Raw genomic sequence first — 18,243 nt, 5'->3', positions numbered from 1 at the left:
ATATAATGTACATTATCACTACAAAAAACATTAGTAATGACCAAGATGAATAAGTTGTACTTCATTGTGAGGGTAAAGGCTGTATTCTTTAACTATGAAATCACTTCTGAATAAACAGTTATCTTTAAACTTTTAACTTGATATTTTCATTTCTAATAGAAGAAACAATCTGAGTAAACAGTATGTCTATAATATTCTTGGAACTGGAGGTTTTTCAGAGAAAGCAGCTGTGGTTTTCTTAGACTCCCAAGTCTATTATGCAGATGGGAAGTATATTTTATAATGAGATCTAGACCACCTGCCTTTGTAAATAAATTAATATTGAGATGAATTTTTCATCCCCAGTTTCTATGTATGAGGTTTTCCTATTCAGTGAGTTTAGGGACACCATGAAAATGTTCGATGCTGTTCAGCTACAGATTACTGCTTTAAGAAATTTTTCTAAATGATTTTCCCTAAAAATAATCTTGGTAAGCTTCAACTGAAACATATTCTTTCCTAGTAAAATAATCACCAGATGATATTTATAGTTTTTTCTAAATAAAAATATAAAGTGTTTCAGTGAACTTGACTAAAGTGCGAACGATTATGATTTCATATTTTTAAACTTATTTTTCTTCTCACATCTATAGGAATTTCAGTTTGTATGCAATGGATTCAGGAAGCAATACAATAAACAGGAACATACAATATAATACAATACAGTGTTTGGAAAATACAATAAATAGAGCCTACCCTGATCAGTTTCTCCCAAAGATAAACACAAGCAAGAAAATGTCCACCTTTGCAAACACATCCAGCATCCTGGAAATGTCACAAGAGATTAAGAAAATCTGTGGAGATAAACAGGTAGAAATCACAGTTGAAAGACTAAAAATGGCAAGGTGCATCAAAGAAAAACAAAGCAATGATTCTGAGAAAGTGGCCTTTAAACGGAAGGCCGAAGGTGAAGAAAAGCTCCCTGGAAAGAAAGAAGCAAAGTTAATCGAACCTGACGGCCCGTTGATCACCATGCCTCTGCCTCACATTCCCTTAAAGAATATCATGGATGTGGAGGCAAAACTGGTCTATATCGACGAGGAAGATGTGAGCTATGAGTTTGTAGAGTCCTGTATTTCCACGGAGATTCGGTTATCATGCCAAGCTACTAAAACAGTAGACCCTTTTTATCCACCTAAATGCAACTTTCTGCCTCAGATTGACAAATGGCTTCAAGTGGCCTTAAAAGATGCCAGCTCTTGCTACAGACAAAAGAAATACGCTGTGGCAGCAGGACAGTTCAGAACAGCACTTGAGGTATGTAATTAAAGAAAAATAGATTAGTGCCAGGAAGCCATGAAATGGAAAGTTGTGATTACATTGAACAGCTCTGACCATGCTGTAATGAACCGTGATCACTGGGTGAGAACATTGAATGATACCAGGAGTATGCAAGTCTTAGTATATAAAACAAATGTTGTGTCCATAAATTAGGCTTCCTATGTATGCTGGACATTTAGAAATTATCTTCAAGTCATATATGATAAAATATATAAAAATGCATTTGGTATTATAATTGAGATGTAAAAGCTATACTATATAAAAGCTATTCTAATTTAGGGCACTAATATTAAGTAAAATATATATGGAAAATTAATAAATATAAAATTACCTATCTCCTTTTGTTACACAGTATTTATAATTTTAATATTCACTTTTTGCATAGCCTGCTAATTTATGGATGCTTTTACTCAAAGCATAATGACAATTATATAATGACAATAATTTACTTTATCATAAAATTTTATTTTCCCCCCAACCTAGTGATATGTATAAATAATATTTTCTTTCTGCAAACAGGTAAATTTCTCAATAGCTTGGCATCAATAACATTGTGAGCTCAAATGAACTTTGAAATTATCATTATGACACAAAATAGGTAGTAGTGGAAGAAAAAAAATCATTCCATCTCATGACTAACTGAATCAATAGCAACACCAAAGTATGCATTTAAAATACCATTGACCTGGCAATGTTAGTGACTTAATATTTTATTGATTACCAAAAATTCCATTGTATTGTATATATGTAATCCACCCCTTTCTTCTAACAGTAATGGAGACAAACCCTTAACATATTAAGTGAAGATGGTATAAAGGAATTATTGATTCACTGGGATAGAGAACATAAGAATAATTAAAGTGAGGAGTTTGTTGTGATGATTTAAAGAGTAGAGCAGTATTTTTATTATTACTTTTAGGTTAAAATTACTATATCTAAAGTGAATTGTCAGAATAATTGCAGAAATAGTTTATATAATTTTGTTTGTTTGGGGGCCACAGCCAGTGGTGCTCAGGATTTACTCCTAGCTCTACATTCAGAAATCACTCCTGGCTGGCTCTAAAAACCAAATGAGATTTCAGGAATCAAATCCAGGTCGGCTGCATGCAAGGCCTTACCCACTGTACTATCATTCCTGCCCCTCCTAAATAATTTTAAAAATTCTTTGTGTTCAAAAAAAAAACCCAAATTGATGAGATATTTCAGAAATAAATATATATTTTTTGTATTTTAATCATCATATTTTTATTATTTAAGTTTAGAATTTTTTTAAAATTTTTATTGTGACTGAAGTGCATTACACAGAATTATTTACGGTTTATAGTGACAATGAATGAAAGGCATTCCCACCACCAATGTCCTCCCTCCACTCCTGTTCCCAGCATGTCTCTCATATTTCCCTCCATTACCCCCTCCCAGAATACTAGTGTAACTGGTCTTCACTTTACAGCTTGTTGTAGATTGGGTATCTATTCTATTGTCATTGACTTTGAGTTTGGTGTTCCAGTCTGATCATTTTTTATTTTCACTACTGTAGAATCAAATAATTAACGATGGGGCTGGATGGTGGAGGATACCATCCAGCCCACATGGCTCTGCAACCTCCATGCAGCCGGCGGATTCCCGGCCCAGGTAGTCGGCGTAATCAAGACTCACTTACACGCAGGCTTCAGGAAGAATCATTTTTATTTATGCCCTTGCCACCACAGGTGTGTGGCCTATGTCAACCTTTTAAGCATTCAGCTATATTTTGCTAGCCCTGCATCTTATCTCCTGTTAGCCATCTTCCCTTTGGGCTCCATGCGGCCCAAAGATCCAAAAGCCAGGAAGCCAAGCCGGGCCAAGAGAGAAACGGCAAAAGGGCAAAGAGCCAAAAGCCCGAATTCCCTTGGTCCCAGCCTTATCTACCTTTTTCCAAACCCCTCCCAGGAATGGGAGGTCTTGCAGGTAGGGTCACACCTATTATCCGGTTAAGACCCCTCCCAGAAATGGGTGGGTCTTAGGGTACACCACATTTAACCTTAACATATTAAGTGAAGATGGTATAAAGGAATTATTGATTCACTGGGATAGAGAACATAAGAATAATTAAAGTGAGGAGTTTGTTGTGATGATTTAAAGAGTAGAGCAGTATTTTTATTATTACTTTTAGGTTAAAATTACTATATCTAAAGTGAATTGTCAGAATAATTGCAGAAATAGTTTATATAATTTTGTTTGTTTGGGGGCCACAGCCAGTGGTGCTCAGGATTTACTCCTAGCTCTACATTCAGAAATCACTCCTGGCTGGCTCTAAAAACCAAATGAGATTTCAGGAATCAAATCCAGGTCGGCTGCATGCAAGGCCTTACCCACTGTACTATCATTCCTGCCCCTCCTAAATAATTTTAAAAATTCTTTGTGTTCAAAAAAAAAACCCAAATTGATGAGATATTTCAGAAATAAATATATATTTTTTGTATTTTAATCATCATATTTTTATTATTTAAGTTTAGAATTTTTTTAAAATTTTTATTGTGACTGAAGTGCATTACACAGAATTATTTACGGTTTATAGTGACAATGAATGAAAGGCATTCCCACCACCAATGTCCTCCCTCCACTCCTGTTCCCAGCATGTCTCTCATATTTCCCTCCCTTACCCCCTCCCAGAATACTAGTGTAACTGGTCTTCACTTTACAGCTTGTTGTAGATTGGGTATCTATTCTATTGTCATTGACTTTGAGTTTGGTGTTCCAGTCTGATCATTTTTTATTTTCACTACATGTTCATATGAGTGATCCTGGTATCATCATTTTCCCCCCTCAATTTATGAAGTTGAGTGATTCAAGTTATGTGATTCTATTGGAGATAAAAAGGTTAAGAAAAAGAAGAAAAATTTGGTATCAACTACTTAAAAAAATCACCAAATAATATCTAAGAGTGAAAAAAAAGAAAAAAAGTGGATAAAAAAGAGAAGGAAAATAATATCAAAAACAAACAAACAAAACAAAACAAGATAAAGGAATCCTGGAGTGGCAGGGTTTGGTGTTCCCCCCACTTTTCTTTTCTTTAGTTTTTTGCATAGGCACAGTACGTATTGGGAAAGGAAGGAAATTCCCGTGGCCTAAGAGATTCAGGGTTTCTCAACTCTTGAAGCATGCTGTCTTGGGAACAACCACTGGCTCCATACATACACATTACCATATCCCAGGGATCTTTTTGTGGTGTCAGGAAACTTTCCTCTCAGTTGTGGATGAGAAAATCAGGCAGCTGTAGCTAGCAGTAGACATATAAATTTTTGACTACTATATTTATAAATATTTCTGTTCTCATTAAAAGTATTTTAAACAAGAAAATTATTGTGTTCAATGTAAACTTCAAAATTGGTTGAAAATGTCCCCAAACTTTTTGACCAATAAATTTTTATAAAAGCCTCTTCTGTCCTTTGAGATAAATATCAGCAGCCTCTAATTGAAGAAAGGATGCCATAGAAAGCTACCAGAGAAAAAAAACTGTTGGCAATTCTTGGGTCTAAAGATAGAATAGTGGGTGAGAGTTATGCTTTGCATGCAGCTGACCTGAGTTTGATCCCTGCCATTCTATATGATCCCAGGAGCCTGCCTGGAGTGATCCCAGAGCTCAGAGCCAGGAGTAAGTCCTGAGAGCACTGCCCGATGTGGCCCCCAACAAGACAAAACAACTACAACAAAAAAAGCCCTTGGCAAAAAATATTTAAAAAAATGATATTTTATATATTTATTTAAACACCTTGATTACAAATATGATTGTAGTTGGGTTTCAGCCATGTAAAGAACACCCCCTTCACCAGTGCAACATTCCCATCACCAATGTTTCAAATCTCCCTCCTCCCCACCCCTTCCACACCTGTACTCTAGACAGGCCTTCTACTTCCCTCATTCATTCACATTGTTATGATAGTTTTCAATGTAGTTATTTCTCTAACTGCACTCATCACCCTTTGTGGTGAGCTTCATGTCGTGAATTGGACCTTCCAGCCCTCTTCTCTTTGTCTCTGAGAATTATTGCAAAAAATGTCTTTTATTTTTCTTAAAACCTGTAGATGAGTGAGACTATTCTGCATCTATCTCTCCCCCTCTGGATTATTTCCCTCAGCATAAGAGATTCCATGTACATCCATGTATAAGAAAATTTCATGACTTCATCTCTTCTGACGGCTGCATAATATTCCCTTGTACATATGTACCTCAATTTCTTTTTCTTATATTAATAATTTTTATTTTGACCAAAGTGGATTACAAATCACTCACAGTAGTATTTCAGGTACATAGTAACATTTAATCAGAGGCATTCCCACCACCAATGTTGTCCTCCCTCCACCCTGTTCAGCCATTCATCTGTTGAAGGGCATCTTGGTTGTTTCCAGAGTCTGGTTATTGTAAATAGTGCTGCAATTAATATAGGTGTGAGAAAGGGATTTTTGTATTGTATTTTTGTGTTCCTAGGGTATATATATACCTAGGATTGGTATATCTGGATCATATGGGAGCTCAATTTCCAGCTTTTGAAGGAATCTCCATATCACTTTACAGAAAGGTTTGACTAGACAGCATTCCCACCAACAGTGAAAAAGAGTTCCTTTCTCTCTACATCCCCACCAGCACTGCTTATTCTCATTCTTTGTGATGTGTGCCAATCTCTGTTGAGAAAAATATTTTATAAAAAGAAATAAAAAAAAAAAACCTTGGCACATCTGCTAGAACCATATTCAGTAAAAATAGTTTCTTGCAGAGAGGAGGGACCTGGTTTAATATAATAATGCAGCTGAAGAAAAATAATAATTTTGGAAATGAAAGATAATATATATTTTACAGAACAATGATAGAAACTTGTATGTTTATAAATGGATTTAAACTTCAAATTAAGTCAAGATAAAAAAAGATATCTATGTTTACTAGAATAAATTTGTTTTTCCATAAAAAGCTAATCTTAAAATTTTGTATCAGGAATTAATAACCCCTAAAATGATAGTACTATAAAATGTTTCTGCATATTTTCTGTCTCTTTCTGCTTTCTGTCTTTGTCTCCCATCCCATCTCATTTGTGTGTGTGTATGTGTGTGCATATGAGTGTGTGTGTGTGTGTTTGTGTGTGTGTGTGTGTGTGTGTGTGTTCTGCCACCCCACTCCAGGGTATTTAGGAACACTTTGGATGCTGACACTAATTACTGGTAATTAACAAAGGTAATTATTTTGAGACCAAAACTTAGCTTAGACATCTGGCCTAGCTTTTGTCTAATTATCTTGGGAATTAACTTTGAAATCTTACCTAGAATATCTCTTAATAAACCAAAACTACTGGGAATAGAAAAGATGTCTAACCTCTTTAATCCCGTATTCTCCTGAACTTAACTTCTAAACTTAGTCATTATTGAGTTGTTCCCCAACTTTTATGTTTTCTTTAATGCATCTTTCCTTTTTACTTAGGTCCTAACATAGTTTTGAATAAGATAGGATGATTAAGGAACAAATTGTTTTGATATGAGACACACCAAAAAGCCAGATGCATCAATGAATACTTGAGTATAATTTCATTAGCTTCAGTGACAGGAAACATAAAATAATAGTGTATCAAGTAAAAGTTTGCTTTTTTCCTCACAAAATGTAGGTAGTCACAATTTACTGAGTATGAATAACAGGATGTCACATTCTATTTTACTACCAAATATGACTTTGGCTTCATGATCCATAATGGCAGTTTCTTTTAAGTCTCAGAACATTCACATTCTATCCAGGAAGAAGGGAAGAAATATGAAAGAAGCACTTTTTATTTCTATAAACCAAACGTAAGTTGCAATGCACCATTTTTATGTTTTCCATTGACCCAAATTCAATCACATAACCACACAAATCTGCAAGGACAGGTGAAAAATGTTTTTTTATTTGAGATGGTCATAAATAGATCTAGGTTTCTATTATAGAGAAGAAGAGAATGGATAGATAGAATACCTGGCATCTTTTCCATAGCATTCATGACTCTGAACATCTTGCGAGATATACAAAATGCTGTCCAGATGGACAGTAAAGTCAATGGTAGTATTAGTCGTGGATAAAAGACAAAAATTGGGGAAAGAAAATGAAGTAAAAACTTGGAGGAGTGTTTTGTTTATAAATGTTTATTGTATAATAAATTGATTAGGATTATTCCTGGTTATATGTTATTTTCCTGTTCTGTTAGCTTAAGTATTAGCTCTTTTTGCTTTCATAATATTGTCACTAAATGGATTTATGATAATGTCTTAGAATGATTAAAATAAAGTAAGCAACACTAAAAGAACTAAAGTTTTGATACCAATGAGTCAAATTTAATCTCTGTTTTTAGAATATGGGCATAATTTAGTTAAATATGTTTCATGAAATAATCTATTTTTCTCTTTTTTTTATATATATGAGTTTTCTACCTGCTAAAATAGATCTATAACATCCTTCCAGATTCACAGCTTTAGGCAATTTCACTGATTGAACAAATAACAATTACAAAAAAATAACAGCACAATGTATTTCTTACCAACTAGAACTTTCAATTCTTATTATTTCATTACAAAAGAACTCCTTGAATTGTTAATTTTTTAATAACATGGTGTTCCCGTCAGTGACCCATGAAATTAAGAGTAATAACATATTTCAGAGGCTCTTTTTATATGTCAATTTCTATATTTTACATACTGAGCATATTTATAATTATTATTCTATGCTAGTTTCAAAGAAAGTATGAAATGGAGCTACCATTATTCTTTTGTTGCTAGTGTGAAATCTAGGGGATAGGCAGATGATGTAACCTATTTCATGATTATGATCATCATTTGGCAGAGTGCTCAGCCTCAGTAGGGAGGTCTTTTTACTGGACTCTTCAGTTGAACTACTATGCCTTTGCTACTCGTGGTGCTATTTAGGTCGGAAATACAAAATTTTGGACTGTTGTGGGTCCACAAAAAAAAAGATATTTTTTTATTGGTGGGTTTTAGTTTTGTGGTCACAACCAGCTATGCTTATGGCTTACTTCTAACTCTGCACCCAGGAATCACACCTGGTGGGCTCAGAAGAACATATGGGTTGCCAAGAATCAAACCTGGGTCAGATGTGTGTAAGGCAAGAGTCTTACTCCACTTTACTATCTTTTCATCATCATCACAGAATGCACGTTAGCATATCAAATGGTTCTTTTACACTTTGCAAGTTCTTATATATACATATAAATATATCCAAGCTCACACAAGTACATCTATCTGTCTCTCAAATATCTGCATCTACCCTTCAGTTAAAACTTTATAGTTTGGCCCCTGCTTTAAATTTCCTATACCCTGCACAAGTTTCACAGGAAAGAACTATATTTTAACATTTTGGTGGGGAGGTTTGGGGAGAGTTGGCTTTTTGGACCACACCCTGTAGTGCTCCATGCTTACTCCTCTCTATGCATTTACAGATCAATCCTCGAGGTGCTTGGGGGACCTAAAAGGGTGCAGAGGATTAAAACCTGTTCCAGTGTCTGCAAGGCTAGTGTCATATCACTCCCACCCCAAAGCACTTTTTTTTTCTTTGCCAGTGATGTAGTATTAAATACATGTCATGGCACATGAGAGTCAACATTACGTTTTAATTATGTAAGGATATTGTAAATGTTACCTTATTTTTCATAATTTTATAAAAATAAGGAATATATTAACACCAAAGGCATAGAAAGAGCATACTCTCAAAATAAATGTTATTTTAAAATTAGATTTCATTTTAATTCTAGAAAAAAATTGAGTAAATGATTTTGATCTTTTATTTTAAGTCTCTGCTAGGATCATAAAGTTGATTGGTCTAAAAACCAGCTTTTGGGAATCACAATCCTAGAACGTATTATCTTTATGGTAAATGTTAGGTATCCAGGACTATTGAACCCACACCAGGGCCTTCTTATGAGATTATTTGGAATGTAATGGAATTTGGTATGAGGCAGGTCCATTTTGGAGCTCAGCCGAGGGTGGTTATTTAATGAAGTAGCAAAGATATCTCATTACAGGGCAGCCTCACCTATAATTGCTCTGCTGAGAATAATTCGGCAGTAGATCTTTAGGCATGAACATGTGGATATCCCAGAAAGCTTAATTCAAATGGATTCTAACACTAATAGTTCTTACTGCAACATAATCAGGAAATTGAGAGTTTACCAAATTCTCTGAGCCTTATTTTGTACATATCTGTGGGTTTGCAAATATATTTACTATGCCTTTTTAAACTGCTGCTGGAGCCAATCACTTTTATTTAGATAATCAACACAGTAACCCTCAAAGACATATATTATAATCTTCATTTTGTAGATAAACCAGTGCTCTAAAAGTTAAGAAAAATAAAACAGTAAGGTGCTATTTCAGTTGTGACTGATGGGCTAAAATTGAATTCTGTACCCTAATATGCTGGAGGCGGCTTCTGTCCTACAGCCATCAGTGGGATTTCAATGAATCCACATCAGGGAGAGTGGGTTGCATGGGCGGTGAAATATGAAATATGAAATAATGAAACCACACACAGAGTATTTGGGGTCAACACATCTTCTGGCAGGAGTGCGACAAGTTTAATCTTAAAGCAGGGGGATATATAGGGGTAAAGCCAGCCATAGGTGTAGAGAAGAATGACCACAATCACAAAGCAAAGTTCAACAGTGACAATGCTGAAGATATGGGTGTGGCTGTAAGAATTCTAAATTAAAAGGAGAAGGTTACAACTCAAGGCAACTCTTTGCAAGCTCACTTCCAATGCAAAGTGAAGGATTATTAGGAGGAAGTAGAAAATATCTAGGGCTCTATTATTTTAGAGGTCAAGTAAAGGTAGGAGCCATTCCCCTAAAATGTGTTTCCCTTTTTCTGAGGAGAGTCAATAGTCCAGTATCTGCATTCTGGCTATGCCCTTGATACCCAGAAACTGCAGCTGCAAGGACATATTTGAAAAAAAGAAAAAATATTGTCTTTGCTTTTAGGTGCTAAATATTATCCAGAAAAGGGGTTCTTGTAGTAATCGTTGGTGCTGAAATTTCTGAGCCAAATTATTTGATAGAGGTCATAATTTTGCCTGAAATTTTACAAAGGAGAGATAGCCAAAAAATGAAAGAAATGTAATACCAAGCATAGGTTTATCTCTTCGGGAATTCCTCAACTATCCATGCAGGGGAAAAAGGCATCCACAGCAGAGCTTTTGAGGAACCCCATGGGGGTTATTTCAGTTCTTCCCACCAGGAAAATCTGGGAATACACCTGATGGGCTAAGCTCCCCTAAAGGTTTATGCATGCCGTGGCACTGGCACTAATACCTCAGCTGGAATTATTTATAATATTGCTTCTTATATTTTAAAATGCATAAAGTTGTATAGGAATAAAATTAAAAAATAATTTCAGTCTGATCTCTTTTTGTTAAGAGTAAAAGATCGATTAGTGAAAATTTTGTTTGTAGGAGTTTTGCAAAGAAGAAACAGAGAAATTTTGGGCCACACCTGCTGACACTCAGGGGTTACTCCTGGCTATGAGCTCAGAAATTGCTCCTGGCTTGGGATGCTGGGGGATCTAACCACAGTCCATCCTAGGCCTGTAAGGCAAACACCCTACAGTCTGGCCCTCTGGGAACAGAGAAAAATGTATATATTTTATAGTTTTTAATATACAAGTAACCTATAAAATTTGCTATCAAGTGTAAACTTCAGAGTTCAATAAAATTAACAGTGGTCTAGAGTGATGGCACAATGGAGAAGGCATTTATCTTGCAGGCAGCCAACCCAGGTTTGATCCCTGACATCCCTGTAGCCTCCTGAGCCTTCCAGAAATCTTTTTTTTTTTAATTTTTGGGTCACATCCGGCAGAGCTCAGGGGTTACTCCTGGCTCTATGCTCAGAAATAGCTCCTGGCAGGCTTGGGGAACCATATGGGAAGCCGGGATCCGAACCATCAGTCTTCTGCATGCAAGGCAAATGCCTTACCTCCATGCTATCTCTCTGGCCCCCTGAGTGCAAAGCCATGAGTAACCTCTGAGACAAAACAAACAAAACAAAATAAAAAAAGCCAAACATTAATAGAAGGTAATAGTAAGGATCTGACATAAAATATTAAACAATAAAGAGGAAGGTATAGTCATTGGGAAGGTCTATCCTCAACCCACATGATCATGTATTAATCCCAGATAGTCAAACCCAAGTATAATCTCTTCCCCTGGACTATGAAGAGGAACTTTTAACCTGTTTTATTTAGAATGAATAAAATACATAAAAAGGAGTGAAGGAAGAGTTGGCCTAACTAAAAATAGAATAAACAAATATAAAGATAATGTTCCCTGTTTTATTCTCTTTTGTTGTGACAAACAGAAGTTACACACAAGGCTGCAGTGCTTGCCAAAAACTGCACATTTTCTTATTTCCAGTGATGTCATACAGCAAGCTTTTGGAGTCAAATTAGACATGTGGACAGGCATGTGGGGTCATCAGACTCAGCCTCAATTCCAGGGATGTAACTCAGCTATAGAACATTTACTCTCATTAAGTACATCCAACAATAAACTTTGACCATGGGACTCAATGCATAATTGGTGCTTGTTGGTTTGTTGATTTTTGGGCCACACCCAGCAGCACTCAGGGTTTACTTCTGAATCTTCACTCAGAAATTACTCCTGGCAGGATTGGGGGACCATATATGATACTAGGGATCGAACCTGGGTCTGTCCTGGATCAGCAGTGTGCAAGGCAAACAACCTATCACTGTGCTATCGCTCTGGCACCCATAATAGGTGTTCTTGCCACCACTCTTCTCAAACTTTTAATATTTTGTTGGTGATGTGTACCAAGATGCCCAGAATCAAAGGCAAAATACACACAGAAAAATCAAGGTCAGGATACAAAATTAATGGTTAGAGCCTTGCATGTAACTGATCCAGGACGAGCTCTGCCAGGAGTAGTCCCTGAATATAAGGTCAAGAATAAACCCTGAACACCACCATATGTGGCCCCAAAACATCATAAATACAAGCAAATCAGGGTTTCACACATGTTCTACCATTTGAATAGTACCACTGGTAAAGGTAAGCTTAAGAAATCTATTTTAATGATTATATTTGTGTTTTATTTTTAGCTTAACTTATTATTATTGTTTACATCTTAGAAGATTTCTCTTGAAATGCTTTCTATAGTCAATTAGGGAAGAGCTAAGTGAAAAAACTCTATTGGTTAGGGAGCTCATGATAAAATGCCAGATAGTTTCTGAGAGAATATTTTTACCAAATAAAAGAAATGTAATTATAATAAAATTAACATAACTTTATACCAGTTATAATAACTATATAACAAATTATTTTTTTGTTTTTTTGGGCCACACCCATTTGATGCTCAGGGATTACTCCTGGCTAAGCACTCAGAAATTGCTCCTGGCTTGGGGGGACCATATGGGATGCTGGGGGATCAAACCTCGGTCCTGATCCTTGGCTAGCGCTTGCAAGGCAGACACCTTACCTCTAGCGCCACCTCTTCAGCCCCAACAAATTATTTTTATATAATAATAATAATAATAATAATAATAATAATAATAAGAAGAAGAAGAAGAAGAAGAAGAAGAAGAAGAAGAAGAAGAAGAAGAAGAAGAAGAAGAAGAAGAAGAAAGGTATTTGAGTCCAGAAAACTTTCTAGGGACCAGATAGTACAGGGTTTAAGGTTCTCCTCATGCCATGTAGCCAATACAAATTATCTCTGGCATTACCTATGCTTCCCTGAACATTACCAGAAACACTCCTGAGCACATACCAGAAACAGACTCTGAGCCCTGTTGGGTGTGGCACCGTAGATCCCCAAAATTTCTATTTTGTTGAGTTAGATCCATGGTGGGTCACCAGCTTCCTTATATCAAACAAACTCCCAAATGATGGAGCAATGATTTGTGCTGTACACTCAGTTGGTTCTCAGATGCTTTCATTGCTCCTCTAGTAACTTAACAGTAAATACTCCTATGCATGTAGCTTAGACAGCCCTGGATGTTTCATGAATCTAGAGCTGTGAAAGTTAGAAAATAAAATTTGAAGTCAATATGTGTTTGATACTAGTTCTGGCCATTAATTGCTGTATGAGTTTGAACAACTTTCTTAATTCCTTAGAATGTCATTAAATAGGAATAAAAGTAAGCATTGATCAAGTTCTTTAACAAAGCTATTTTTTGAAAAATATTATAAACTCCTAATATATAGGTTGGTCATTGTATTTATAAAGTAACTTTATTTTTCTTTGCAATGTGCATTTAACTTGCAACCTTGGCATCCTAAGGGATTTTGAACTCCTAGATGGTTAGTCATCATTTTAATCTATATCTCTTTTCTCTTTAATTAAAAAGAAAATGCTAAGGTCTTCTTTTAATAATAAATAAAATTTAAAGCAAGCAACTAAAATTGCTTTCTACTTTATTCCCCTTTTAGAAGCAGTGCATAAATCAAATTTTGAACTACAACTGCTTCTGACAAAAAATAAGCTTTCACTTAAATGCACAAATTGTTATGCTAGAAATAGCTCACTTTTTCTTAGATGTTAGGTCTAAACTGATTGTTGAATTCTGTATGTTTGATATTAAATATCCCAGCTTTGACTTGGTTGTTGCCACCTTTGTTCCATCTAGGGATGGATGAATGGGTATTTAATATTAGTCAGTAGTATTATTTTTTGTTTGTTTTTGTGCCACACCCAGTGACAGTCAGGAGTTAATCCTGGCTATGTGCTCAGAAATTGCTCCTGGCTTGGGGGACCATATGGGATGCCAGGGGATCAAACCATGGCCAATCCTAGGCTAATGCGCACAAGGCAGATGCCTTACCACTTGCACCACTGCTCCAGCCCCTAAATACCATTTTAATGCACCAAATCTGTATAACAGTACAATAGAGAATGGCTACCTCTATTCGTATCTAAAATAAAATGAGATAAAGTCCTATAATTGACCTGAATTAGGTAAGTGTCTACAAATTCATAATTTTGTATTGAGATAAAAGATACTGGCTGGTCCAAGTGCAGTGGTGTTTACAATTAATTGTTCACAGCCAGTTACAGATTTCTTGGGGCAGGAATAATAGCACAGCGGTAGGACATTTGCCTTGCACGTGGGTGACCCAGAATGGTTCAATTCCTGGTATCCCATCTGGTCCCCTGAGCCTGCCAGGAGTGATTTCTGAGCTCAGAGACAGGAGTAACCCCTAAGCGCCACTGGGTATACCCCTCCCACAAAAAAGATACTACAGCACTAAAGTTATCTATTCTTCCAGTCTTAGATAGTGCTAGATGCACAGGAATATCTAAAGATAAATAAAATTTAATCCCTGATCTCAAGGAGCTATATCTTAGAGACACGGAGTAGCCTCTATTGGCTGCATTTTAATAGTTCATTTGCATTTTAAGGCTATCTATTTATGGTTTACATTTTAGAGGATGTCTCCCTTGAAGTGCTTTATTTTGACAATTAAAAGAATACTTTCCCAATTTTTTTAGTGTAATTTAGCTAATTCCATTGGTTGTTGTCTTTTCAAAAGAAAAATAATAGTAAATCTTTAAGATATACCAAAAATTATTTTAATAAAAGATTAAAAATGTTAGGCTGACTATTATTAATAAAAAGTGTAAAATTGGAAAAATGTCTAAGGAGATGATTTCATGGGTTCCTGTTGCTATTTCACTTCTTTATACAGATGGCCTTGATAAGCTTAGGACAGCCACCTCCCCACTTGTGACTTATAAGATAAGATCCCTATTTTCTTCTTAGAAATAAAATCCAATAGGTATAAAATAAATGAACAATAATTCTTATTAGTCCCTCATCATGGTAAAGTAGATATGATAAGTAAAAACCAGAGAGAGAAGATAGAAAAGGAAGAGAGTTGAGAAGACAGGAACAAGTGAGGGCTACAAGGCAGACATTGTCTATTCTAGGGAGAAGTGAGATTTCTCATTGCATAAATAATGATAAAGGTGTAAGGAAAACGGAATAGTAGTAGGATTTTTTAAATTAAAAATTAATGCTATACTATAACTTCATCTTACTGAAAGGTGTAAGATTGAAAAAAGATTAATACTAAGATCCAGCAAGTGATTATATATTTTCTATTTTGCAATATTTATTTATTTTATTTTTTTACTCATAAAGATTTATTTTATATTATTTTTATAATAACTTTATTTAAACATCGTGATTACAAACATGATTGTAGTTGGGTTTCAGTCATCAGTGCAACCTTCCCATCACCAATGCTCCCATCTCCTTTTTCCCCCACACCTCACCTGTATATGAGATAGACTTTCTACATCTCTCACTCACTGACATTATTATGATAGTTCTCAGTGTAGTTACTTCTCTAACTACACTCACCACTCTTTGTGGTAAGCTTCATAACTTAAGCCAGTCCTTCGGACTCTCATCTCTGGGAATTATTTCAGTGTCTTTTATTTTTCTTAAAACCTGTAGATGAGTGAGACTATTCCATGTCTCTCTCTCCCTCTGATTTATTTCACTCAGAAAAATATATTCCATGAATATCCATGTATAGAAAAATTTCATGACTACTTCTCTCCTGAAGGCTGCATAATATTCCATTGTGTATATGTACCACAGTTTCTTTAGCCATTCAACTGTTAAGGGGCATCTTGGTTGCTAACAGAGTCTGTTTATTGTAAATAGTGCTTCAATGAATATAGGTGTGAGGAAGGAATTTTTGTATTGCGTTTTTTAGTTCCTAGGGTATATCCTTAGGAGTAGTACAGCTGGATCAAATGGGAGCTCAATTTTCAGTTTCTTGAGGACTTTCCATATTGTTTTCCATGAGGGCTAAACTAGATGGGGTCCCCCCCAGCAGTAAATGAGAGTTTCTTTCTCCTCACATACTCACCAACACTGATTGTTCTTGTTCTTTGTGATGTGGGCCAGTCTCTGTGGCATAAGATGGTACGTCATCTTTGTTTTGATTTGCTTCTCCCTAATAATTAGTGACATGGAAACTTTTTCATGTGCCTTTTGGCTACCTATATTTCTTTTTTGAGAAATTGTCTGTTCACATCTCTCCATTTTTTTTGATGTGGTTAGATGTTCTTTTTTCTTGTACAGTTCTGTCAGTACTTCTTATATCTTAGATATAGGCCTCTTATCTGATGAGTATTGGTTGAACAGCTTCTCCCAAACTGTGGGTGGCTTTTGTATCCTAGGCATTATTTCTTTTGAGGTGCAGACTCTTCTAAGATTAATATAGTCCCATTTGTGTATCTCTCCTTCAAATTGTTTGGAAAGTGCTGTTTTTTTCCTTGAAGATGCTTTTAGTTTCAATGTCATGGAGTATTTTACCTACATGTTGTTCTATAAATGTTATAGCTTCAGGTCTGATATCAAGGTCTTTAATCCATTTGCATTTGACCTTTATGCAGGGTGTTAGATGAAGATCTGAGTTCATTTTTTGCAGTGGCTGACCAGTTGTCCCAACACCACTTGTTGAAGAGCCTTTTCTTTCTCCATTTTGCATTTATTTTCCCTTTATCAGAGATTAATTGATTGTATATTTGGGAAGCATTCTCTGAATACTCAAGTATATTCCATTGATCTGAGGTTCTATCTTTATTCAAAAACCATTCTATTTTAATGACTATAGCTTGGTAATATAGTTTAAAGTTGGGGAAAGTGATGCCTCCCATATTCCTTTTCCCCAGGGTTGCTCTAGCTATTCACTGGTGTTTATCATTCCAGATGAATTTTAGGAGTGTTTGATATACTTCACTGAAGAATGTTATGGGTATTCTTAGAGGGATTGCATTAAATCTGTACAATGCCTTGGGGAGTATTGCCATTTGAATGATGTTAACCTGCTAATCCATGAGCAGGGTATGTGCTTCCATTTCTGTGTGTCCTCTTTTATTTCTTGAAGAAGGGTTTTGTAATTTTCTTTGTATAAGTCCTTCACATCATTACTAAGTTGACTCCAAGATAGTTGAGTTTGTGGGGCACTGATGTAAATGGGATTTTTTAATGTCAATTTCTTTTCAATCATTATTGGTGTATAAAAAGGCCATTGAATTATTGTATGTTAATGTAGCCTGCCAATTTGTTATATAAATTCATTGTTTATAGTAGCTTTTTGGTAGAGTCTTTAGGGTTATATAAATATAGTATGATGTCATCTGCAAACACTGAGAGCTTGACTTCTTTCTTTCCTATGTGGATGCCCTTGATATCTTTTGCTTGCCTAATTGCTATGGCAAGAGTTTCCAACACTTTAAAAATAGGAATAGGAGTGTTGAATAGAAGGTGGTGAGAGAGGGAAGTCTAGGCTTGTACCAAATTTTAAAGGAAAAGGTTTTAGTTTATCTACATTGAGAATAATATTTTCCATTGGCTTGTGGTAGATGGCCGTGACTATATTGAGAAAAGTTCCTTTCATTCCCATTTTGATGAGAGTTTTTATCGAGAATTGGTGTTGGACCTTATCAAATTTTTTCTCTGAATCTATTGATATGATTATATGGTTTTATTTTTATTTTTGTTAATATGGTGTATTATGTTTATTGGTTTATGTATGTTAAATCATCCTTTTGTTCCTGGAATGAATCCTACTTGGTCGTGGTGTATGACCTTCTTAAAGAGGCATTGGATTCTATTTGCCAGAATTTTGTTGAGAATCTTTTCATCTATGTTCATCAGGGATATTTTTCTGTAGTTTTCATTTTTTTGCAGCATCTCTGTCTGGTGTTGTTATCTTTGCAAAAACTATTTGGAGTGTTCCTGATACTTCAATTTCATGAAAAGCCTGAAGATGGTTGATAGAAGTTCCTGTTGAAAGGTTTCAAAGAATTCGTTAGTGAATTCATCTTTTGTTTTTGGGAAGACTCTTGATGACCATTTTAATTTCCTCAGTAGTAATGTTTCTGTTTAGATATGC

The 18,243-nt window shown here is 35.4% G+C and overlaps 1 protein-coding gene across 1 annotated transcript in view; it reads left to right on the top strand.

Annotated features, from left to right (window-relative positions):
• Positions 1 to 714: 714 nt before the first annotated feature.
• SPATA16 (spermatogenesis associated 16) overlaps positions 715 to 18,243 on the top strand; it is a 278,777-nt gene continuing 261,248 nt past the window's right edge. The window contains exon 1 of the mRNA XM_049775243.1: positions 715 to 1,296. Within this exon, the coding sequence (XP_049631200.1) occupies positions 775 to 1,296 (522 nt within the window). The 5' untranslated portion in view covers positions 715 to 774. The remainder of the gene's footprint in view (positions 1,297 to 18,243) is intronic.

This window comes from Suncus etruscus, chromosome 6, assembly GCF_024139225.1.
Source record: "Suncus etruscus isolate mSunEtr1 chromosome 6, mSunEtr1.pri.cur, whole genome shotgun sequence".
NCBI lineage: Eukaryota > Metazoa > Chordata > Mammalia > Eulipotyphla > Soricidae > Suncus > Suncus etruscus.
Note: the sequence above shows the minus strand (reverse complement) of the source record. Positions and strands in the feature narration are given on the sequence as shown.